The sequence below is a fragment of the Cheilinus undulatus genome, linkage group 12 (assembly GCF_018320785.1).
Source record: "Cheilinus undulatus linkage group 12, ASM1832078v1, whole genome shotgun sequence".
NCBI classification, from domain to species: Eukaryota; Metazoa; Chordata; class Actinopteri; order Labriformes; family Labridae; genus Cheilinus; species Cheilinus undulatus.
Window position 1 is genome coordinate 28721154 of NC_054876.1, and position 25661 is coordinate 28746814.

The following is a 25661-nucleotide window of genomic DNA, read 5'->3' on the forward strand; positions in this document are numbered from 1 at the left end:
TAAAACACAATGCAGAATCACACTGCATGGACTGTTTCAGACTGAGAGAGGAAAGAAAATTTACAGGTTTACTTTTAATCATTTAACTTTAACATGCCCTTCTTTTAAGTCATTGTCACTGTGTTCGAGAGAACAGAAAGATTTCTTCATTTACATTACAAACATCAGTTAGAATGTGATTATACACGTGGATGTGTCTTAAAATGTTGGAAATATCTGACTGTGTCGTGGCTTAAGTTAACGCACAGAACTTTGTACAAAAAGATGAGTCGAGAAACGAACGAGTTGAAAGCAGCCTTGGGTGATATCTAATACGTCACGTACTTGCAGAGTTACGGAGGTACAATGTGAGATCCCAATCTCTCTAATTATATACTTTTTAAACCTCTCAGTCCATGCGTGCATGTATTGCCTATGTGCACCTACCTAGACACTCCTGACTGTTCAGCACATACACACAAGCAGAAACATTTCTCGGAATGTAACAAAACGCTTCCAAGTTTATCTCTTCAACATTCTCATTAATCATTGACTGTTCCAGCAAACATCTGTTGACCTAGGGACGTCACGGTAACCTTATCCCAGAACAGAGAGTCAAAAGGCTGTATGAGGACATTAAACCACTATACAAGTATCATAATGTCATACACATTGCATGCAAAACACAATATACCTACAACTGTTACACTGGTTATAACTATTGTATATCAGGGTTATCTAAATTGTGGCCCCTGGGCCAACTGTGAGCCTTTTTCAATAAATTTAAGGTTATTTCTGTTTCATCAGTGAACATTTTACTCATTCACATAAACAAGACACTCTTTTTTATGGTAAAATTAGTAGAAAGGTTAAAAACGGAATTCCAAAAATTGAAACGGAATTTGGCAAAAAATAAAACGGATTCCTTAAGGCCCTAAAGGAGAGATTCACAGATAAAGAAACAGGTGAGCTGTACACAAAGAAAAATTTTCATATTTTATCAGCGCAACAGTAATATAATCGCACCCAGATCCACATATCACACTAACTCAGGTTAGACATTATGATGTTCCAGAGCTTTGGTTTAATCCATTTTCTCTGACTGGACCTCTTTGAATTTTAGTTGATTACCCCATTACTGGGTACTACCCTTGTAAGTACCCAGTAATTTTACATGATTTGTTTTGAAACTACCATATCAGGAAATTTGATGTTTTTGGAAGTCACAACTGAACGTAACTCAGACTTCTGAAAACACAGGAAACAAAACTTCAAGCCGCAAAGTAAGATAGAAGATACAACACAAACAGTGACTTTGAAAATGATTTAAAGGAGGATATAAGATTGAGCATGAATAACTGTTGCTCCAGCAGTTACACTGACAACTCATGGATTGTCCTCCTGTGACTTAAAACTCTAAGCCCACTATTCATGAATTTTAACATGACAAATTTCCCCTGAATGTGTGTATTTGACCTAACTTTTTTTTTTTTTTTTTTTTTTTTCATTCCAGATAAGGAGTTGTTATTAATTTCTTTGTTGCTGAATGATTCTCATCACTGACTCTAAGGCAGAGTGGGAATTGTGTTATTTAGTAAGCTGTAGGTCACAGCATTCTAAACAGAAGACAACTGACGACTCCTACTTCATTAAGTAATTAAAGCAAGGAGTTGACTTCCACCCAGCTTACATATTTTCCCACCCCACCTCTCCAGTGCACTCCAGTTTCTCTTACCCCCCTCTACCATCTCTCTCCCTCCCCCAGTTTCCTCCTTAGTCATTTGCTGCTTATTAGGGGAGTCTCTCTGTCACCCTTGTCCCATCTATTTCTCACCCAATTACAATCTAAATGAACCACAGGACTGCTTAACTTGCTTTGCCTCTTCCCATTGTTTAATTTGTGATGGTAACAAACTCCGATTAGGCCTTTGCAAAGGTTCATAAATTAAGCACTCAAGGATGAATTAATCACCATTCACTGGAAAGATAAATTAGTAATATCAGTTTTTTTCAATATGGATCCAACCAAAAACACTTTGTAAAACAACTGCTTATTTTCCTCACTGAAGCACTGTGACAAGCCAATGAAATGACACTTTTAGATCTGTGTGAGCAAGCTAAAATCCTTCAATGTTAGCACTGATGCAATTTTCTCCATTCGCATCTCTTCCAGAGGTAAAACTGGGCCAAAATGATCAATGTCACCGTCTTAACATGAGCAGCAAAGACATCAAAATATACAGTTTGCCAGAAGGAGACAGAGTATAAATAAAAATAAGGCTGGCAGAATCGGAAAGGAAGCCATATGCAGTAGAGCTAAAGATAAAGGTATAATGAAGGATTTTTTTAAAAAGCAGGGGAAAGAGGGGAGATAAACTAAAATAATGAAAAATCCAAAGTGGGATAAGCAACCAGCAACTGGCAGAGAAAAGAGAAAATCCTAAAGAGCTACACTGATCATCATCCAAGAGAGAGCTAAGCATAACAAGGAAATGGAAATGCAATTGCCTGATTTGACGGTGGATCTAGTTTAGTATACAAACAGGCAGTGAATAATTAGTCTCAAGAGGTAAATCAGCCAATGCTAAGTGGGAAGAAAAGCTTCCAATATGAAAGCAGCTGTCCTTAAATGACAGGCAGAAATCTTACAGTTAGCTGGTTGAGAATTTCAGATTTTTACGCTTTCAAAACATTAATTTGACCCCTTGATATGTTCAAAAAGCAGACATCTTTAAAGCTTAATTAGCATTAACTATTCCAAATATGTACGAAGCCCAAACCAAAGATATGAATGCATGCATTTCCTTTTTTAAAGGGTGGGTGGACAGACCTCAGAATGAGGCTGATAAATACCAGGTATGAGATATTGCCCTGCGTGTTGCCGATTCCTTGTTGTCATTTTTTTTTGTCAATAATAATGCATCTTTCAGCAGTGCGGCTGAGCCTTTCATTATAGATGCTCCTTATCTTGGTACTTGTGTTACCACTCAGTCATACAAAAGAAGATGAAAACATGATGGATATAAGAGAAACAGTATGTCATATAACACATTCAACCACGTCTCTCATATAAGATAAATAAATGGAATGGGACTACTGATCAGCACATTAAATACACATCATGCTATGTAGTCTCCTATCTATACCTTCCATAATAAAGAGTCATAGCATCAACATGAAATGAATGCAGGAAATCACCAAATTTGAATCTGCACTGACATTGCCAATATTCACGGGGGGGTCAGACAGGCTGCTGATGTTAAGAAGTGACTGCCAATCACATTGTTTCTACTCATTCATTCATCACCACATGTTCATATCTCTCCTTTCATACATTCTCTCTTCCCACTCTGATAATCAGCTGATTATGGGCGTTCACTCTCTCAAGTAATCAGCTAATTAGATTCTGCCACATGCTTGTTTGACCAATCATCATGCACCTGTCATATTTTTTAAATCTGTCATCCTCTCTTTCACAGTCAGCCTGTGGTTTCAGTCTGGAAGCTGCAACCCTCCTCCACCCCAGCCACCTCCATTCAGTTCATCGGCTTCTAGTCCAGATCCTCACAGGTATTCTGCTCATCTTCATACCTCAGTCTACTCCAAGCCAACTATTGGTTTCTTGATCCAGCTTCTCAGAAGTCTACTACTCATCTGATCCTGCACCCCTTATCAAGACCACCACTGGTGTCCATCACAAACATGAGCATGAGCTTCAAATTCACAATGCGAGAGTAAAAATAGAGAAAAAATGTTCACAGACACCCCTTGTTGGCCATTGAGCTCTGCAGCTGTGCTCAAGATAAAAATACTCTAGCGCTTTGACCTTCAGCTCTTAAAAAAAATATCCAAGTCATACAGGTGAAGTGTGTGTTCAGTTGAAGCCATGACCTTCAACTGTTTTCTTCTGGTGACTGGATGCTAAATATGCTTCTGCCAGCATATGTTTATATGCTACTGTTCAACGACAGTGCTTACACATTCAGTAAGCTTCTGGAAAATGCTTACAGCTTACACAGATCTCTTTGCATTTTACTTCAGGGGCAAGGCTACCCCTCTCTTCACTGCTTCCATCAGCCTACCTCTTCAGTGTCAGTGTTCATTTTTTTCTACATGCACACATAAGTCAGGGTAAACATCTGTGAGAAGAGGAAGAGGAAGATTGAAATGCCTGTGCTGGAAACACCTCCCAGCATTTCTCTCATCAGCATGTGTGTTACTGCAGTAGAGTTGTAAGGAGCAAAAGGGAGAAGCTCACATAGGTAGAAAAGCAATTATCACCTCGAAAGCTACCTTTCTGCACAAAAACTAAAATGTAAAAAAATCAACTAGCAAACATCCTGAGGTAAAAAAAGAAACCCCACGCTGCACTGGATGCTGAATAATAAACATGAACAAAAGAAATCCTCTGGGTCATGTTTGGGTCGAGTAAAAGCATAGACAGAGAAGTCTGCATGGAAGGAGGAAAACACAGCTCTTTACTGTGGAGATGAAAACAACACATCATAATGGGGCCTGATGCTTACAGAGCTAGTCACTTGTCAGAAAGGACGCAGTGAGCCATAGAAATAATGCTGTTACTGTAACTCTAACACATCCACTCGATCGAACTTTCATGCACTACAACGCAACAAAAACACACAAAACACCTGGTTTAGAAAAGAGAAGGTGAATGGGAAGGAGATGAACAGAAAGGACAAAGAGTAAAATACTTTCTCTTCACAGGCGCTTCCAAAGCAGGCACATGACCACACATTTCACAAGAGCCTAAAATTGATAATAACAATTGAAATGATGGATGGAAATCCACCAGGGATGAAAACTGAGGGATAGAGAACAAATAATGTTGGTTCCTTAAAGTATGTAGCCTGCACAAACATGTATTAGCCAGGGACAGAATCTATATCAACATCCTCTGCTCTTGGTTGCAGACACAATGATTGTCTCAGGATTGCTGATCTTTAAAATCAATCAATAGGGCTGGTTCTTATGACCAAATACAAATGTTTCAGATTAAGGTAGTTTGCATCTGATTTTAATTGATTTTATATTATAAATAAAAAAGGGGCTCTTCTTACGTGTAAGATGATCTAAGATTGATTTTGTTTTGTGTAAACAGTCTTTATAGTTGACAGTGACTGAGATTGGGTGATGTTAATAATAATAAGAATGCATTTCATTTATAGACCCCTTTCAAAGCTCTCCAGGCCACTTTACATAGCAAAGAAAACAGAACACATAAATAAGTAAACAAAATACATAAGCTAGCAATTAATTCAAACATTACATAAAACAGTGTACAGGTTCAGATTGAATATGCCAGTTTGAAAAGCTCTAGATCCCATGGTGGTCAAGTGGGTGGGTGGGACACACTGAGGATTTGATTTTGCAATCACAGAAGGAGGAAGGTGGAGGTTTGGAGTTGGGTTTGGTAGATAGGTAGAGATGGGTATCATCCACGTAGCAGTGGAAGTTAATGTTGAATTTATGGAAGATGTGACCTAGAGGAAGTAAATAGATGATAAAATGTAAGGGGTCCAGGAATGAACCCTAAGGAACACTGATAGACAGGAAAAGGGTGATATTTGAAAGTTTTGAGTTGTATGAACTGAGTATTTGATTTCCTGTAAACATTCACAGAGGGAGGAGGGTAGGGCTCTATGATTTCCATGTTGAATGAGCAGCAGAATAGGCCAATAAAAACAGAATCTACCATTAAATGCAGAATATTGCAGAATTTTATTTAATTTGAAAAAAAAAAACTGTCTTGTGAGGTGTGTTTGTGGCAAGTACACTGTGACTTGCTGAATACAAGTATCAGTCATCATAATTCCCCATCTTCACTTCCCTCAGCTTCCCCTCTCTGTTTCTCGCTACTATTCACGAATTAAGCACAGACCATCAAAGTCAGTGTAGAGTCAACGGAATTGCAAAGCATTCAGCCTCCCCTGTAACTTCTGCTTAAAGTTTCATTCATAAAATCAAGCATATTTCATTGATATTGTAAGTCCTATTGATTTGCCAATATGCCTACAGTATATGCGTCTGTGTTTATCCCACATGCTCAATGTGAGACAGACAGTGAGGATGGAGAGAGATGAGGAGATAGTACAGTTATGATCTGAACAATGCAGCATCACACCTCATGATCTGTTGTGTATTTTGAGAGTAAAGATGAGTTTAGGTAACATGTTTACTTTGTACCATTTAACTCAGATGTTATCTTCTCATTAATTCACTATCACTCCGAGAAAACAGAGGGATTTTTCCATTTACATTAGAAACATCAGTAGGGATCCAGTGTTATTATACATACTTAAACTCTAACAATTTTAACTGATGTCTTATAATGATTGAAATGTTTTACTCTTACCCTGGGTTTCATAAGTTTATATCAGGGTTGTCCAATCTATGGCTCTCAGGCCAACTGTGGACCATCAATAAATTCTATAAATTAACCAAACTTAAGGTTGTTTCTATTTAATTAGTGGATATTTCATTCACTTACATAAACAGGGCACTCTGATGTTAAAATCAGTGTAAAAGGTAAAACAGAATTCCAAAATATTCAAACAACAAAAAAGGAACAGATTTCATAGGGCCCTAGGAGGGTGGAGTTGGGTTTGATGGATAGGTTAATAGAAGATGTTAACCAGAGGAAGTAAATAGTAGGGGCCTAGGACAGAAAAATATGGCCTTTTTTTCAACACACCTCTTAAATTCATTAGTACTTATAGCATATGCAAGGGGTTGACACTCTGCTGTCTCCTGAGAACTCTGAAAAAATAAAATAAAATTACCCCTGCTCTTCAGAAGTGGCTGGTTCTCACCATAATAATCCCAGTTACAGTGGAATTTATTTTCAGTTAAACATTTTATTTTGAAACTGAAAATGCAATTGACTGCAACAGTTTTACTGGTGTCTGGTGTCACATTTTTTTGTGCTTGCTCTATCAATCAATATTGGTAGAGCTGGTTTACATTTGTTGCTGAGAGATATTAATTCCAAAATACATTGTGGTACTATAGCGTTCGATCAAAATTTCTTGCAGAGAAAAATAAAAACACTTGAAATTAACATCAAATAGAATGAATAACTCAAAAATGTCGACAGAGTTAGTATCATCAAACCTAGAAACCATTGAACTATGTCACAAGAGTGATAATCCAAATGACTGATCTTCTGCCATGACTTCAGTGTAAAACAACCTATGAATCATGTGCCAAACAAACATTACTTAATAACTTCTGAAATGAAGTTGGAGACAGTTGGCAACTAAAAAATAATTCACCTGACAAGTTTGCAGATCACAGAAGGCTTGTCATTAGCATGAGGGATTTCAGATGCCTTTACTTTAGTTGTGCTTTTAGTTGTAGTTGAACGAATGGCAGGACATGATAGAGTTGATTTTTCAAATCATAGCATTTCCTCTCAACATAGAATAGTTGCATGATCTTACTGGGACTCTCAGTACCACAACTGAATGTTAGACTACATATCAGATTCTGCTAACAACTCTTCAAAATTAAATCTGAATGTTTTTAAAAGTCCCCCCAGATGGCTGAGAAACCTGGTTTAGGGATAAATTAGATTTTTCAAAATGCCACAGTCATTTCATCATCAGAGGTCTCTTCCAATGTATGCTGCACTGTATGTTTTAAGGGAATCATTTCAATCTGAATTAATTCCCAGCAGCATTTCCCAGCAATAAAAAAACCAAAGTGCATGCCAGAATAACAGAAGGAAAAAAGATCTCTGTCATGGAGCACAACATGGCATATTTTGAAAAATGCTGTTTGGTTTGAACACAGAGAGTGTACTCACATTGATCGATGTTGCCGTCTGCTTTCCCTTTCTCCTGCAAACACAGAGCACACACACAAAAGTGATTATTACAGGCTTGAAGAGTGAGACAAAAACAGCGCTTTGTGTAGATTTTTCTGCACAATTCGTTACTGTGCTGTTTCCTTTTTACAGGGCTTAGAGAAAGGAAATGACAGAAAACAAAGGTTAGCAGACTGAGAGACAATGGCAGAAAGAAAAAGAGTGATGAAGAATGACAGTTCAGTATTTAAAAGACCTTTACAAAGCCAAATCCTAGAATCTATTCAGTCATCCAAACTGAAAATATGAAGTGACATCAGGTAGTAGTTGTCATAATGTGGTTCTGAAATATTTAACAGGATGTCAAACAACTGATACAGGATAAACACTGAAATAATTGCTGGTCCAAACTGTGGTGGTGAGATGTAGTTTCAAATTGATCTAACTACATTTCAGTTTCACTCATGGCTTGATAATGGCTTCAGTATTTTTTGGACAACTGCATAACTTCAGAGGGGAGGCCACAGCAGGGGGCAAGGTTGCCTGGTCTGCAGTTTTCCTACAAAATTGGGCTACTTTTGAAGTGTTGCTGCGGGTTGAATATTTTGTCTGCGGTTGAGGTAGACCTGTTTTGCATGCAAATAACATGACCGACAAGTATTAATAAAAATCCACATTTGATTATTTGACTCAAGCTCATTCTGCCGTCCCACACAGACATCTCAAGGCCATAGCCCACCCCTCTCTCTATCACAGATACTGCATAATTTGATCAGCTTTACACAGTCCATGGTCTGATCCTAACCCTGTTGGTAAGCAGAGATTATTTCTCCTACTCAGATGATCAAGTTAGCGTTTCAATCAGTTTAGAAATTTAAGTGCTGCTCAACCACACATCATCACCTGAGAGAAAACTGTTAAAGAATATCCTATTTTGAACTGTAGTGATGCAGGTAGTGAAACAAGTGGCTGGGATATATTTATAGGAGCCTTTCTGTCTTTTTTAGACATAGCTGAAGAGAGACAGGGAGTGAGGGAAGACACACCAAACAAAGCCAGCATCAGGACTGAAACCTCTAGTCACGGGCACCTGCTCTTTAAGTGAGCTAAAATGTGATTGATTTTACAGTTAACATAAATGTGTTATGATTCACACTTAAGCTAAGCAAGCCTCAAGTCAAGCGCTGCCGTATAACTGAGATCAGCTGATGTCCTGCAAGCCCCCATCAGTTCTAAGCCTGCTATTGGCTAACCTGGCTCTACTTTGTTGCAAGCTGCTTTTTGTACCCTCCTCCACCCCAGCTCCTCCTTTATGCTACATATAACTTTATCAATGTCATTCTGTTGTCAGCGATGCCTGCTCTGGGTTTATTACTGCTTCTCTCCCTGCCTCAGGCATTCTTCATCCACATGGGACGAGCAGGAACGTGTGCTTATTTCCACGTTAGCTGGTGGAAGGGCACGGGGATCTCAGAACAGCCACACCACTATGGATGGGGATCGTTAATTTTTATTGATATTGATACCCTTATCAATACGCCTTATTGATTAGAGTCCTTATCCATACCACTATGGATACTTTTCTTTAGTTTGGTGGAAAGACAAAATGAGGACAAATATTTACACTCAAAGTGGTCTATTCTGAGCAGTAGACTCACATCTATTATATATCCCTCAAATACAAGCACATTCTTCATATTCACAACTATATTTATTGAAGTTTCTCATCAAAAACTAAATTTTCCCATTTTTATGAGACATTTAAACAAATCATAACATATAGAGTATTGTCTAATTTACTGAGGTTACCTGAACGCATCATATTCTCCGTCTTCCAGCTTGTTAAGTTTGCTAATTAACTTCTGCAGATTCCACCACGGATTTCTACACTTGATTAATACTTTTAACAAACAAGACTTGCTACAAAGTTTAGGAGCACTTTTCAGCATTTATCTGAGCAGCTGAGGAAGAAAACTGTCCTGAATCAGCTGAAGAGAGTGAAATGAGTGTCTATTACTCCCGGCACAGGCGGATATGATTACATGCGACTCGCAGGCGGAGGCTTTTTATCCTCAAGCCAACAGATGAAGGTACAACACTGTTGATGGACAATACTGATGTGCTTTTAGTTTATGTTCCCTTTTTTTTTTTTACACCAGTTGCATCTTAAAATGACATTATATCACAGAGCCTGTGAGACTCGATAGCAGCATCGATAAGCTAAAACGTTATTGATTTTTGGGTATTAGAAAAATACAGAATCCCCCATCCCTACACACCACCAAGTATAAATATCAGCAACATGGGCTACTTAATAACTGCTAATAAAGACAAATATATAACTGCAAATCATGTATCTTTCTTTACAAAGTGGTCCTGACTGAGCTGTTGTTGCCTCCCAGTTCACCTTTGGAGTAATGTTTCATGTTTAAGATTTTTGAATTGTGTGCTCACATCTTTGTAGGCTGACAGGAGGTGTAGGAATTATTTGTGCTTGTGTAAGCAGGGAAAGGGCCATAGACAGAGCATGGGGACACTACATTAGACCCCAAAACCAAGATCTGAGTACATTTAAATAGAGCTTTTAATTGATTAAATTTTTTCGACTGATAGTTAACAGGCTTTGTAATTATTATGAGTAGATGCACAAGTTAGTAATACATCTTTATCTTTGTATATATTATCTTTATGTTTTAAATATACTTGGTTCTTCTTGTTGTTGAGATTGAACACATTTTACTTTTACCTGATCAGACTGATTCTCTTCAATCTAATCCTCCCTCTTTCTGTCTCCTTCTCTGCTTCCTCATCAATGTTTTTGCTTGAAAGTAACATTGTTTTTCATAATGAATCCTTTTTCATTGCAATTGCATTGATTTTCAATGACTTAAAGGGGACATATTATGCAAAAATAACTTTTTCAGGCTTTTCTAACAAAAATATGTGCCCCTGGCCACTCAACAATCCCATCAAGTAACCCCCTCCACCTTTTTACCACCTTTCAGAAAATGTGTGCTAAAACAAACCATTCTCAGATTTCCCCCTCATGATGTCATGTGGGGAGTTAGCCCCGCCCCCAGGTTTGGCTGGCAGCTGAGAGGAGGATCAGGAGAGCCACATCCATTAAGCCACATCCATTTTTGAGAGGGCCAGAGTCAGGGCTGGAGTCAGACAGCTCATTAACATTTAAAGCAACAGACACAGAAACAGCTTGCTCTGAACAGGGCTGAAACAGAGAGGTCTGTAAACATGCAAAAATCCAATGCTGGAGAGGTTTTTCAGTGACAGACTTCCTCTGAGACCAGCATAAACTTGTCTTAAAAGGGTGAAATATATCCCCTTTGACTATAAAGTCAGAAAAAAATGTGGGTCTGAACAGCATCAGAACTTTTGAAAAGTGACAGTAGTAGACTAATGGTAGATGTATTCAACATTTGCTTAACTCAGCTTATTTAAAAAAAAAAATAAAAAAAAAACCTGTGGAGTTAATTTTGTCCATGGAATTATCAATCAAGAAAAAGACAATGAAAGGCTTGTATGGTTAAAAGTTTAAAACAACTCCAAGAGCACAAGGTTTTTATCTTTGTCAATCTGTCTTGTGTGTGAATGTATGTCTGTGCACACTCTGTGCTTGTTAGTCACTGATCAAGTGTGCCTGTTACAGCACTGGGCATATTGCTTTGCATAAATGTACCTGAACTTGAGATGCAATTGAACACAGAGCTGCAAAACAAAGGATCAACACAGTGTTTTTAAAATAGAACATAAGAGATCTTTCTGAGAAAGCCAATATGTGGCAGCATTTGAAGTGTTTTTGACATTCTGCATTCTTGTCCCTCAGTGTGGATGTCGCCAGTAATGAGGCTCAGTGATAAAACATGTGTGCGTCTGCAAGGCCCTCTTGGCTTCCCTGGAGAATGAAGGCTTCACAGAAAACACAGCAAATTTAGAGCCTCCTGTCACTGCCTCCTCCTTTGTCTCTTCATCTCCATCCCTCTTTCTTTCTGCCATCTGTCCATCTTAATTGCAGACGTGCTTCCTCATGATGGCAGGATAAAATTGAGTGTGCTCATCAGCACCGCCTTCCATCATCTCGAGTGCTGCTGTTTGATCAATTGATTAGTGAATCAAACCAAGCATGGAGGTGAAAGAGAGGCTATGTGCTTCTTTCTAAAAATACTGTCCTCTCTTATCCATAACTCTCCACCATTATTCTTATCATGTTTCTGTTTCCATTTAGCTTTGGTGACTTTTTAAAAGACAAAAACTAACAAAAGGCAAAGGCAAGAGAAATACAGTGATATGATATTTAAGCCATATCCTCAGGCCTAACACACATATAGACTTGAAAAGTTATTTCTGCTCAATATCAGTCCTTCATATTTTACATAGGGGCCTATTAATGTGGCACATAGTTAATTTGTAGTTTACTAAGACACTATGAGATTTCAATGAGCTCAAATCTGTGGCATATAATCACTTTTGATTTATTGCAATCTTGATTTGATAAATGGGGGGTTAGAACAAAGTTTATTTCAACCCATGCTCTCTTGTGATGAGCAGCCTCATAACAAGAGAATATAAAGAGAGCAGCTGTCCTGCTTGAACCATTTTGGGTTCAAACAGCTTATATTTTTTATCATAAATTTAACATGTGATGCCCAACTTCAATCAGTCTATCAAAGGAAGCATGAAACATCAGACTTTTCCCTCTCTGTTCATCCAGAGCCAGTAGCACACACCACTCATGCTACTTCAGGCATAACAAGGGGAGAGTGGTGGTCTGTAAACGATCTCATAAGGCAGCTGTACAGATAAAAAGTGCAGACGTAATTGGCAAAATAAGGCGAGAGGCCCACACTGTCCAAAATATATCCTCTTCGTCTGGGCTGCTAACTGTTAGCAACTGCTGTTACCGATAGCTTGATGAAGACATGCAGCTGGGTGAAAAATGTCAACAGGCATACAAGAGGTATTTTAAAATAAAAGCACAGCTCAAAGGTGATGTGAAGGTCAGTGTTTTGTATTTACAGTATATTGATCTGGCAGGATAATAAATCCAACAATCATATTGATATTAGGGCTGTCAAGACTAACCAAGGTAACTGTGATTCAAGCTCCACAATTAGTGCACATTTTTTGTTAGCGCGATTAATCGCATTCTCTATTGTCCCTTTTAATAGGCTACACTATGGTTAAAGCATGTCAGCCAAAATAAGTCTAGCACTGCTCCTTAATGTCTCAGTGCACTTTAGAATACTTATAGACAGCTCAGTGGACAAGTCAAAGTCATCTGAACCTTTTTAATGTTCTCTCGTTTCATTTTCAATCCATAACAAGTTCCTTTTTCCGTGGTTAAGTTAATGTTATAATCTTCAATTCACGAACAGAAGTCGTATCCACACAGCAAAGTCAATGAATCCTAGTTTAAGACAGTAGAAAAATAAAAAAGGACACATAAACAGGTTGAAATGCAAAATAATGGAATTTTAAAAAGTGGTAAAAGGGTGCAATTAATCACGATTAACAACAGAAATTATGGGATTAATTGCAATTCAAAATTTTAAACCTTAGACAGCCCTAATTGAAATACTGTACATCAATGAATCATCACACCCCTACCAGGGATGCATGAAATTATCGGCAGATATCAGCTTAAACAGTGAATTATCGGTATCGGCATGCACAGTTTAAAAACTTCTGCTGATATTTACAATCGTTATTTCAACTATAAAATCGGCCTATAAAATCAGATGTACATATAGGCCATAGGAAAAAATAAATTAGTGGAGATGTAGGCTGGACCTTACTGATCTCAAGATTTTTCTTTATTCATCATTGTTCCTTACACTTTAGAGTGTGTTAAGACCTGACACTTGTTAATGTGTTCAGCATCAAACTTTAAATATTGTATCATAAGGACTAACAGTTTAGGTCTGAACTAAATTTAATTTTTTATCAAATATAAAACTAATTTAGAAATACCGGTATATTAGATATTGGCAAAAATCCAATCTTGTGCATCCCTATGTGTGAAATATAACCATCTGTCATTTATGCTGATGTGAGCTGAGGTGCTACTTAAGTCATTTCTCCTTCAAGTTGCACATTTTGTTGTGCAATTATTGTAAAATTTGACAGTGTGAACCTAATAAGATCGTTAAAGTGTCTCATTTACTCGCATAAACAAATCTCTTTGTAATTCATGCCTCCAAACCTGATGCCATTTAAACACTCACACAAACAAGAATGTGACATTGTGGCCATGAAGACTGACACTTCTTTGGAATGCAATTCTAACAGCAGGACAATTCAAGCCAAGCTGTGTCTGTTATAAAGTCAGCTCAAATATGCTCTTTTCTTGCTCTCCCTTTTATGTGTTGCTATGCAGGCAGGCACTCTTCATTCAAGGACCCATATGCTTATATGTGCCCACTTACTCTCTCTCTGGTTCTTCATTCCAGTCAACAACAAAACTCTTCAGCAAAATTTGACTGCTTGCATGCCTGCACACTACTGCACTTTCAATATACAGTATCTGTAAAGCAGCAGATCACACTATTTTCTTACATGCAGAGTCTCGTGACATTCTGAACTCCTTTTAAGTTAGACATTAGGAAAAAGACACAGCTAGATGAAGAGGCAGGGAGGGAGAGCTGAATCTATCAGTGTTTCTGTTTTCACAAGGGTTCATCTATCTACATTCAATAGTTATTCCCAGCTGTCTGCTGCTTGGAAAAAAGGGACATGTTGTCTGTAACAGTACTTCATCAGTGCACCAACAAGCTTCTTAATGAGATAAATGCAAAGGAGCCAAAAGGAAAAAAAGAACTGGCAATGTACCTACTGTAAGCTGTAACACCTTCATGAGCATAACTTTGATGAGTACAGAAATAGAGCTGAAGATTTGCAAATTCAAGCTTTTATCTCTGCATCATTAGCTGGAGTGCCTTTGTGTTTCTAGTGATGTTCGATGCTGGCACGATCTGCTCTCTAAACATTTTCATTTATTCAAAGATGTCCCTCGCTTCTAGGAACTAAGTCATAAACAACAGCTTCATTAACTTCTATATAAGCTCATGATCAGAAACTAAGGACTGCACAGTGAAATGCTTCACCAACTACAAGTTAACATTGCTTGGGCTGCAGCTCACTGCAAACTTGGCCCACTTTCAGTAGTGGGGCAATGAAGATAACAAGGGTCTAGACCCACTCATCCAAAAAAGTCAGGCCACAGTGTAAAAAGCAATGTTTAAAGACAACAAAAAGTCAGATCCAAGCAAAAAGTCACCAGTGTTTCCTCTTCTATTCATCTGTGTTGCCGGCCCACAAGCCCAATGTGAGCCCTCACCACTCCATAGAGATTTAGAGTTTAAGTTTAGTTTTTATTAGTGTTAGTGGTATTTTTCCACTAATAAAAAAAGTAATCATACAATTGAAAAACTTTTTCAAATAGGTGACTATTCACTCTGCATTTTATTTATTCAAATGTGATATTTGAGTAAAATATCCTCCAGAACGTTGTTTAAGAAAAGAGCCTATTTCTAACTTACATGTAAATCACCATGTACCTGAAGCAAATCAGAAAGGACTTGTCAGTCAGTTTGCTTGTGTCAAAGACTAAAACGGATAAAAAAGGATATTATTTTAGTTAGTTTTGTAAGCACACAATGTGATAGCCAAGCACCATGCTTTGACTTTCCAGTGCACAGCTGAAAATCTCTCACAAGTGAGCCCAAAGGCTACAAAGGAGGAGAATGGGGTGGTGGAGGGAAAACTTACTAGCACTAAAATGTGAGCATCAATGATGTAACAGAGCTCAAAGAAGTCATATTTGAGAACTAGATGTAACTTGTTGTGAGTGACAGGAAAAATCAATTCAGTCAGCTGATTACAGCTAAGGCATTTGACATTTCTTACTGTGTTCATTAAAAAAGCACTACTCAGGAGTGATGCTGTACACAAACTGCCACACCACAATCATAAAAGAGAAGAGTATGGTGCTTTTTATATGCCAACCATTGAAAATGTCTGTCTACCTGACAGGCTGTCTTCTATGGAATTAATTTTGTGTCAGAAAGATTCCCACAAAACATCTTTGGTATCAAATAAAAATAAGCTTTTGAGAACAAAAAAAATAATCTCAAGAGAAAATTTTCAAAAATTCAAACAAATAAGTAGTCTTTAAACTTTGAATATCTATCTTTTAATTTACAGTTTCAGTTTTTTCTCTATCAGTGATCATACTCTTGCCCCTTAGTTCTGCATGTGCGCTGATCCTTAGTTTGTGAATTGTTCATAATTCAACGGTTATGAATTATTCCTGAAAATAAGAAAAAACTGGCTGATGATTTAGGTCTAGTTTCCATACAAATTTAAGTAGGACACCAGCAGACTGTGGGTTTCTGCATTAGTATGACTGAATCCTTTACGCCTCATTGAGTGTAACTATTGTTTAAGTAGCTGCTGGAAAAAAAAAGTCGATCTTATGTTTTTCTAACAATTGCTATCGATATCGGCCCTGATAAAACCAATACTGGTCAGCCTAGACAGATGAAATCAGGGCTACACTGATAGGGACACTGAATTAAGGGCCATATGTCTTGACTTAGCTTCTGCATGCAGATGCAGTATAAGGCTCAGCCTTTACATTCTATTGATGTAATGCTATCAAAACCCAACCCCTTCACAGCTCAACGTTTTTTGAAAGGTAACGGTAAATTCATTCCTGTATTTTGTAAGGTTTTAAGTGTGGTTTGATATTTTATGTTCTTAAGTTGTACATAAAATCAAAATGCCTTTGTACTCTGTGCATTGTTTAACAGTTTTAACCATAATCAATTTGCTTTTCTTTTCTCAAGATTACAAAAATGTCAAGCCCCTAAGCATACTGCAGACATCTTGGCTGAGCTGCAAGTTCACAAGATGGCTTCCAGGTTTTCGGCAAGGATTCCAAATAAAAAAGTTTATTCGCTTTTTTAAAATAAATTTAGTAGACCTAAGAGTGACTGTACTGTATTTTTTTCAGCTAAGTTAGTTTGCATCATTGGGGCCAATCTTAGTGAGAGAAAAAAAACAATCTGGCACTATTTATCAATTACTAAAGGATTTAAGAATACATTTAGTATAACCATGTGGCTGCACTGCTTTGCACGTTTTCACCCAGAGGTTTTCTTTACATGCTGTTGCCAAATGGCAGATTTTTAAGTCCTATTCTGACCAGAGAGAAGGAAGGAGGAAGCCTGAGACTTTGTTTGTGGTGCCTTGGGATTTCACAGGACTGAACCACCAGGGCAAAATCACATCCCAGAGCTGGCTGCCAATTTGGCAAAGTCCAGAGTGAATCACACTCAGAACAGACCAGGGGGTGTAAATGCTTCATTTGACAGAGAATTAGCATGACCACAAGGCTGTGTTGGATGTGTTTGTCTGTTTGTGCATATGTCTCTTGACAACCTGGTCAGGCTTTATGTTTCTGTCATGCTGAGGAAATTTGTTAAAGGGTTCAGTGTCACTGGCAAGAACCTGTTTCCCCTCAGGGGCAGTCTTTTTCTCTCAGTTTAGCCAGTGAATCACTTAAATGCTGTGATAAAGGCTGCCAGGAAAGCATCTCATTCAGGGACTTTAACAAATGTTTGAGCAATAATCTCTAAAGTATTAAAGAACTAACAAACACCAAGGTTAAAAAAAGTTTTTATGATGAAAAAAATATACATTTTATGACAAAATGTGAAGGCTAAATGAAATAGAACATATAAGAACAGTTAATGTAAAAATGCACAACATAAATCACTCTGGTGGCGGTCCACCATCAGTCCTGGAAGCCCCAAAGATGTTCAATTATGCCTCTGACTTATTGGTGTTAGTTGATGTTCAAACCAGATTCAATGTAATTTTTGATACTAATTGATCTCACAAAGCATGTAAAACATGGCTGTAGAAACACATCATAATGAAGCCATACTTCTGTGATAACATTTTGAGTAGGAGAGTTGTTTGTGACTAACAGCCTTAGGCTTCTATAATTGGTGTTTTCCATACATTATTAATCAGTTTGAAATTACTTTTTTACTGTTCCCTCTCCAGAGCTGTGGCTTTGGTCCATGCTTGAGAGACCTCTAGATCTGTGCTAATTTAGCCAGACGCATAACAATAAAATAGTCAGCACTGTTTATAGGCTTTAAACACTTGGAGAGAGAATAAGCAATAGCTTTGAGTCCTTCTGCTGTAAATACAACACACGGGCAATCTAAGAAGTTACACATAATGTAGCCTAACCTCTAAATATTCAAGGCAGTCAAATAAAAGCACTGACTCTTAACAGCAGAGCTACACATATGTACTCATATCATAAGGCTACAAAAAAATGCCCACACAGACTCTCAAAGCCTAAAGCTCTGCTGGCCTATGTGCATTTCCAGTAGATTGTTTTTTTTCCCACAGGATGGGTAAGACGGTCCTAACACAGACTGAGCAGGAACTGTCTTTTATTACATTTGTGAAGGTCAGTGCTTATTTTGGATTGGTTGAAATCAGCTGGCCGCAGTTAAATAAAATTATATTCAGGTTTTCTTTGTACTTGTTAAATTATGTGTAGCCTGACAGGCACTGGTTTGTAAACTGCTGAATTTAAATTAAATAAAGTTCTATTTTCAGTGTCCTCTGACACTGTGACGAATCGCTTCAATTATCTCAAAGAGAAATTTGTTTAAGGACTGCAAACAAGCCCTATTTGTGCATATACATACACTTCTATTCATAATATTTTGTTTCTGACACCTTACCAGGTTGCCCCTTTCATTTACAGTTAGAGCTGAAGGATATATTGTAAATCCACCGTCATGGCGATTTGAGGATGTGTGATATTCAAGTAACCTGAAGCATAATATTTATATTCATTTATAGAGCACTTTTCAAAATAGAGTTACAAAGAGCTTCACAAGCAAGATCTGAAAGAAGACAGATACAACACAAGTAAAAGTAGGCAGCAAAGTGGGTTCAGGTTAAAAAAAAAAAAAGATCAAAACATGTTAAGCTCAAATTAAACCAGGTAAATAAAAGTAGTTAAAAAAATAAGAAAAATCAGGAAAAATTTTGATTAAAGTCTGTAAGAAGAGGTTTAAAAGGAGTCTTGGCCAGTCAGATTTCCTCGGGCAGGATGGTATTGAAGTAGCACAGTGAAGGAAGAAAAATCCGAAACCAAGAATTAGCCCTAATTCATGTTGTCTCAGCCTGGCATATATTTAGAAAGGCAAGGGTCACTTCTCTTTAGTCTTCAACACGTCATCAAAACTAACAAAGGAACAAATGAACAAAAAAGTTAAGCTAGACTGTGGAGAGTTCTGTGATCTGTTCACTTCCCCTCTTTCAGATAGCTTGACCCAGCAGCGTCCTTGTGACTTTCACAGAGTAATTGTTAACCTCACACTCAGAGTCGGCCTATTGCTCTACCTGTCAATTTCCTCTTCTCTTCAGAAGTGAGGAGACACAAAGAAAGCGATAAGGACCAAAATTTCTGCATCACACTGCCAGGTATCTAGGCAACCCTATTCTCCTTCTTCTCTACATGTAAAAAATTCACATCTTTCAGGACAAGACACACAACAGCTGTATGGATGCATTAAAGTTTGTTAGGTATATCATATGTATAAGTTAAAGATGATAAACCATTAAATTCAATCTGATAAGTCGAGATGCAATGAAAAAAGTGTTTCATTATTTCAGAAAGGGCCTTAGTCTATCCAAGAGTATTAGTACAGTATGACACATGAAAGGAAGATGTTAGTACAAGTAGTACAAAATTTAGGTTAAAATAGGATTTTCATTGTACTATGCTGATTATTTTGAAAATCAAACAACCACAGGCCTGTATATTAAATAGCATGTCTCACTGTTGTTTATACAGAAAATCTGACATTAGATTTACTACTCTTTAGGAACTTTTTCAAGATCCTCTCAATATATTTTAAGACCTAACCACATCGTCAGTTTCCAATCAGTGATATTGGCCTCACAGTGTATGTTTGGTGCAGATTATAAGATAAAAACACAACAACATAGTCAAGAAAATGGAAATTGTTAATTGCTTATATATGTTAATTCAGTATGCAAATTAAGCTTTGAAACAATATAAATGAAAACATGAATTGACTATGCTACTATAAGCAAAAGCTGGTTTTTGATTGCAAATCCTGTAGGATGTTACCAAGTGTCAGCCCCAGACTGACGTTAGATTTGGTGGAGCTCCATCAGAGTCTCACTTTTGCTTTAAAACTTAATGTAAAACAAAAGCAGAAAACTAGCCTACAACCCATTTTAAATAAAATAATAATTAAAAATAGCAAAATGTAAGACCTCAAAGTCTTTCATTTAAGACTTTTTTAAAGCCTTGATCATTGTTAAGTTGATTTATCAACTTCCAATACTTTTTAAGACCCTGCAGACACCCTAAGGATTGTTCCTGGTTTAACTTGATGAAATAAGCACAACTATTTTTAGTAACTTGATTGAGGCTGGTTGGCTAGCCTTTTGGACCTCAAGTTAACCATTTAGGTGACTGTTAGTAAACTTTACACATCACAGGAGTTGTGTAATTAAAGCTATCGCTAATAAACTACACAAATTTTGAAGTTTTATGTTTCTCAAGTTACAAGGGATTCAGATACCGTCACAGTGACACCCACGTAACACTGCTGCTATACGCTCTGATATGGCAGATACATCAAATGTTTGGCAATTTACCCTCTGTCTTTAAGTCAAAGAAACATGTTATGGAGGAGCTTGTGATAAAAATAACCTTCACTGAAGACCTGAAAAAATTTACTTCAGTAATTAAATGCATTTCACATCCATAACAAAAAAATGTCTGAAATGAAGTAGTGCGTAACCGTCACTCATCTAAGGGTGCACTCACACTAGGCCATCCGTACCATGCCTGGGCCCATTTCAGCCTAAAGTCTGGTACATTTGACCAGTGTGAGTGCAACTGTTCTGTGCTTCGGCGCGGCACACTTCGCAGTCCTGGCACGGAAGGACGAGGTGGGCCTAGGCACAGCACGGATGCAAATGAAGGAGCACAAGCACGGGAATGTGGCGTAACATGCTGTTGAGTGAGTTTCCTGGATTAGACAAAAGTCTGCATCAAAGTTTTTTGCGTAAAAAAATATAAAACTTTTCGTTTAGTAATGTCTCTTAAACCTTGAGCATTTAAAGAAAATAACTTAATAGTGGAAATAGTTCAAACAGAATAACTGTCAGTTTAGCCTGAAAGCTGGTCAAGTGCAGAGCACAGAACCTATCCTCCATTCTAAAACTGAGAGCAAACATCAGAACAGTCAGTGCTTAAGATTTGAGCTCCTCAATGGACTTTCCGATTGACAAGCCCTGCTCCTTGATAGCTAGCTTAAGCACAGCTATAATGTTCTCTGCCATTTCTTGTTCCATTTTACCTTTTTTAGTTGATGGCAATTTTGTAGGGGTTACAAGTGGAGGGGCTTTACTTTTGCATTTAGCTGCTGAGCTTTGTGGCATTACTGTTTTTGTTTCGCTGATGTTTTGTCTTGAATAGTCTGGAGGAAAGTTCTACAAAGCGTCTACTCCTCTGCTGCCATCTTGGCCTCCAGAGCAGAGCCATTCAATGACAGACAACTGGGCCAATGATGTCATGCATCATTAAAGTAAACACCCAGAGCAATACCAACAGCCAATCAGAAGGACATAGGTCTACCTTTATCTTATTGACAGCTGGCGGCATCCAGTGTTTCATCTGCATCCCAATACACAAAGCGTGGTAACTAATTGCAGATAGCTGTGTAGATGTTCATAGGCAGAGATTTTTCTCAGTCATTGAACAAGAGATTTAGATCATTTCTGTGCTTATTTGGAACATCAGCTAAATAAATCACAGAAGTACTGGAGGACATAGATGAGATTATAAAGCCTGACTGTATGACTAATGAGGGGTATAAACATTTAAGATGAAATGGTAAAAGGCATGTGAATGATCATCTAAGGAGAAAAGGGACTTGAACAGAATATTTACCATGGAGTGTTGTTCCTTTGAGGAGGTATATGACATTTTGGCTGTATCCACGTTGCTCCACCTGCTGCTTTTGTGTCCTTCAGCCAGCCAGTGCCCTGAGGTTCCCAGCAGAGCGGCCACAGCCACAGCCCAAACAGCCAGGCTGCCCATGAGTGTGTACCTGAGTGGAAAATTAAAAGACAATGAGCACAAAGTCCTCTGAGTCACTCTGTTGTAAACGCTGAAATACAAAATACTCTTCTCCTCTTTAATTGAGGGGAACACACAATTCACTTTTTTCTGCCTGAGTGGTATGAAGCTGTAAATCTTCACACTTTCATTTAAGGTGGTTATGTTGGTCATTTTCTTTTTTTTACATGTTTTGTGAAGGAAAAGCTATTTAATGGTGCGTGGGGGGAGGGGTTTTCACCATTAATGGAGAGATAGGACAGTGGATAAAGTTGGAAACAGGGATGAAAGAGTGGCAATGACATGCAGCAAAAGAGCTACAGGCCAGACTTGAACCCAGGCCACCCACATACTGTACACAGTGTGCAACCAAACCAGTAGGCCATCTGCACCTGAAGTCACCGTATATTACAATTGGAGTTCTCTTTTTAATGCCAGACATTCAGTCCAAAATGACCCACACTTCTCTGACCAATCAGAATCCAGCTGCTGGTTTGGGAAACTTTGTTGTACCACTGAAAACAAGCTCATCTTAAATTTCCTATGAAGGAAAGGGCCACCTAAATTGTGCTGCCCAATGAAGTGCAATCACAACTGCAGTCATATTTGCAATCACAATTGCAATCTAAGTCTGTGTGCAATTGCATAAAGGCTGCAGTAATTTTTTTATTAAGTAGTACTTGAAAACTTTACAAAAGTGGCTGCAGAACAGCCTTTAAGCCACCAGTAATGTCACTATTTCACTTTATAAATATATCTTTATTTTCAAAAAAGAAAAACCTCTTAATTTTTTAAAAAAGTGGTAAATTATTTGAAAGCAGTTGTTAAAACTTCAGGTTTTGTGTTTTTTTTTTTTTTAGTTAATGAATTTGATGGATAAAATCAAGAGGTCTGCAACTCTTTAAAAGCACAATATGCATAAATCTCAAATTTTAACAAATTTGTTCAACTAACATCTTGTAAAAAATAAATCCTTGTATGTATTAAAAGCCACTGACAAGTCCAGAAGCATTTTAAATCTGAAAATGAGATGTTTATCTAGATTTGTCAGGTGAATGAGACCTAGAGTAAGTGTTCAGAGGTATATCTGACTAGAAATAAGATGGACCAGTGTACAAGTTATTGCAGGTGTAGCTATTTGTTGTTGCAGCAAGTGCTTCTCATTACTATCACATTAATGAAGTCGAAAAATAGCAGATCAGTGCTGGTCTAGACCGGTCTTGATGGAAAATCCTGAGGCTGGTCCGAGACCGAGACAAGACCTAGTAAAAATGCTCTTGAGTCCCAGACAAGACCAAGACATTCAATATATGGTCTTGAGAAGACCATTCTTGAGTACTACAACACTACTTATTAGAAACTTATTCTAAAGACCATAATCTATGGCTAATAGGTCATTAACTAAGTTTTCCCTTAGTAACCTTGTTATTACTGCAAATTAATAGCAAATTAGGAAGTGGTTTCACATTAAATATGATCTTAATTAGGAGTAATTAAGAGAAAAGAACTACTGATTCAAAGAGATTACTGAAGGAAAACACTTAAGCTGGGCATACACAGTGCAATTTCATTACAAAGTCCTTCCTGATGTCCTCATGATGATTTCAGTTGCTGTCTGTCAATTTATGAATGAAAAAATACCCCAAAGTTGAGGACTCTGCTCATGGTTCTGCTCTCACTGTGAGAGTTTCCGGAATCACGACAAAAATATCTAACATATCAGAAATCCATTCGACCTGTTGGGAACAGTTGGTCGGGCTGTAGTAGGGTTGTGGTCGGCCACTGTATCCCTCAACACTACAAACAACACATGAGCCGACTGGAAGATGGTGCAACTTCCAAGTGAGTCGAGCAAATCAACATTCCTGGCTCAGTTGGATAAAATTTGCATAGCTATAGATTATGGTCTTGTAGAATACAGTACTAATAAGCTGTTAATAATGACTAATAAGCAGTCAATATGCAACCAATTACCATGCAAATAAGCAGCTAACTAGTTGTAAAGTGTTACCAAAAAATAATTCCCAACCAGAGAGTCTTAAAAAATTCTGGAAAATATGATATCTTCAGCAACTGCTTCCACTACTCTGATGTCTCTTTTTGCGATGGTATAACAAAGATAATTGTCATTTTCTGAGAAAGAAAAATTACAACATAATGTTCTACCCAAAGAAGATAAAGATAGAGAAGCTGAAATCATGTTAATAACCATATACTGTGTTTTTAGGAGACATATTATGTCTTTTACAATGAAAATAATAATAACACAGGTTCAATGGAACAAAAGGAGATCACTAGGAGTTCGAGTTCAGCTGTTGTTGCAGGCGTTATTTTATGAAAGAAGGTAGCTTTAAAAGGGGGCTCAGATATGAAAGCACGATATTCAATAGCATCTGTCTCTGATATTGTTTCATATAATAATCATTTTAATAGGATTTCACAATCTCCTAATTTAACATGCATCTTTATTTTAGAGAGCATGGCATGATGTTCATGAATTCACATAATCAGTAGAACAAATAGTGTACAGTCACCTGTGCTCATCATGAACACACGCACAATAACACACACCATAATACGGCTATGTAAACATCAAAGCCCACTCTGATGGGGATAATTATCTTTATTACAAAGAACACAATGAATCTTTTGATGTCAACAACGAGACAAGCCTCTGAAGTCGCAAATGGTGGAGTGTGTCATGGGAGCTTAAAAATGAACTCAGAGGATCAGTTTCAGTGCTGTGACACATGCAAGCACATTCAATCACATACATGCACACACATGCATACAAACAGGCAATAAAATCTTGCCAAGAAACCTTGCAAAAACACCTTTTGATTCTGAGGATAAAGAGTACACCCCGAAGCAGCTGCCACCGCCCTGATTTCTAAATAATGACAGTTTCCTTTGGGAAATTATCCATTAAAAATTGCTATCAGGCATTTAATAATTAAAGGTTAAGCTACTCAATGAAGATCACTAAATCCAATCCAATAAATCCATTCAGGGATGATTTCTCCATCTTGACAAAAATGGCTTCCTTGACACCTCTCTCAAACCAACAGTCTTCCTTGGATAGGATGGAGATGTTGTTGTCATTGAAAGAATGTCCTGACTCTTTAAGATGGAGGTGAACAGCAGAGTCCTGTCCAGAGGAGAAGCACCGAATCGCATATACCACATTGCTTTGCTTGGGTCTGGGTATTTTTTCCTTGGGATGAACAAGCTTCTGGCCCAGGGTGTTAGAAGGTTTGAAATGTACCGGAATGTTGTGCTAGTGGAAGAGCCTCTTTAGTTTTTCAGATACTCCAGACAAGTAGGGAATTAAAATGCTGTGGCGCTTGTTGTTCTCCTCTTCTCTGTTGATATCTCGCTTCTTAGAGGTCTTGGTGAAGATAACATGACCCGAATGACTGAGAACCTACACAGAATATTACTCAACAATGCTGATGCTTGGCAAATACTGTAATAACAGGACCATCTTACAATCTGATAAAAGACAGGCTGGTGATCATCATCACCCTCTGAAAAAGCTGAAGCTAATAAAAACAGTCTTAGATGTGTATATGACCCCTGCAGAGTCTGGTGCTCTTGTAGATCTCTGTTTTTTTGGTTCTGACTGATGAGATATATTTATTGGTTAGC

At 37.7% G+C, this 25661-nt stretch overlaps 1 protein-coding gene across 1 annotated transcript in view; it reads right to left on the minus strand.

The window, feature by feature from the left end:
• The window catches only part of fstl4 (follistatin-like 4), a 269449-nt gene that overhangs the window by 224675 nt on the left and 19113 nt on the right, over positions 1-25661 (minus strand). The window contains exons 2-3 of the mRNA XM_041801878.1: positions 21846-22005; positions 7805-7838 (exon numbers count right to left, since the gene is read on the minus strand). Of these exons, the coding sequence (XP_041657812.1) occupies positions 7805-7838; positions 21846-21995 (184 nt within the window). The 5' untranslated portion in view covers positions 21996-22005. The remainder of the gene's footprint in view (positions 1-7804; positions 7839-21845; positions 22006-25661) is intronic.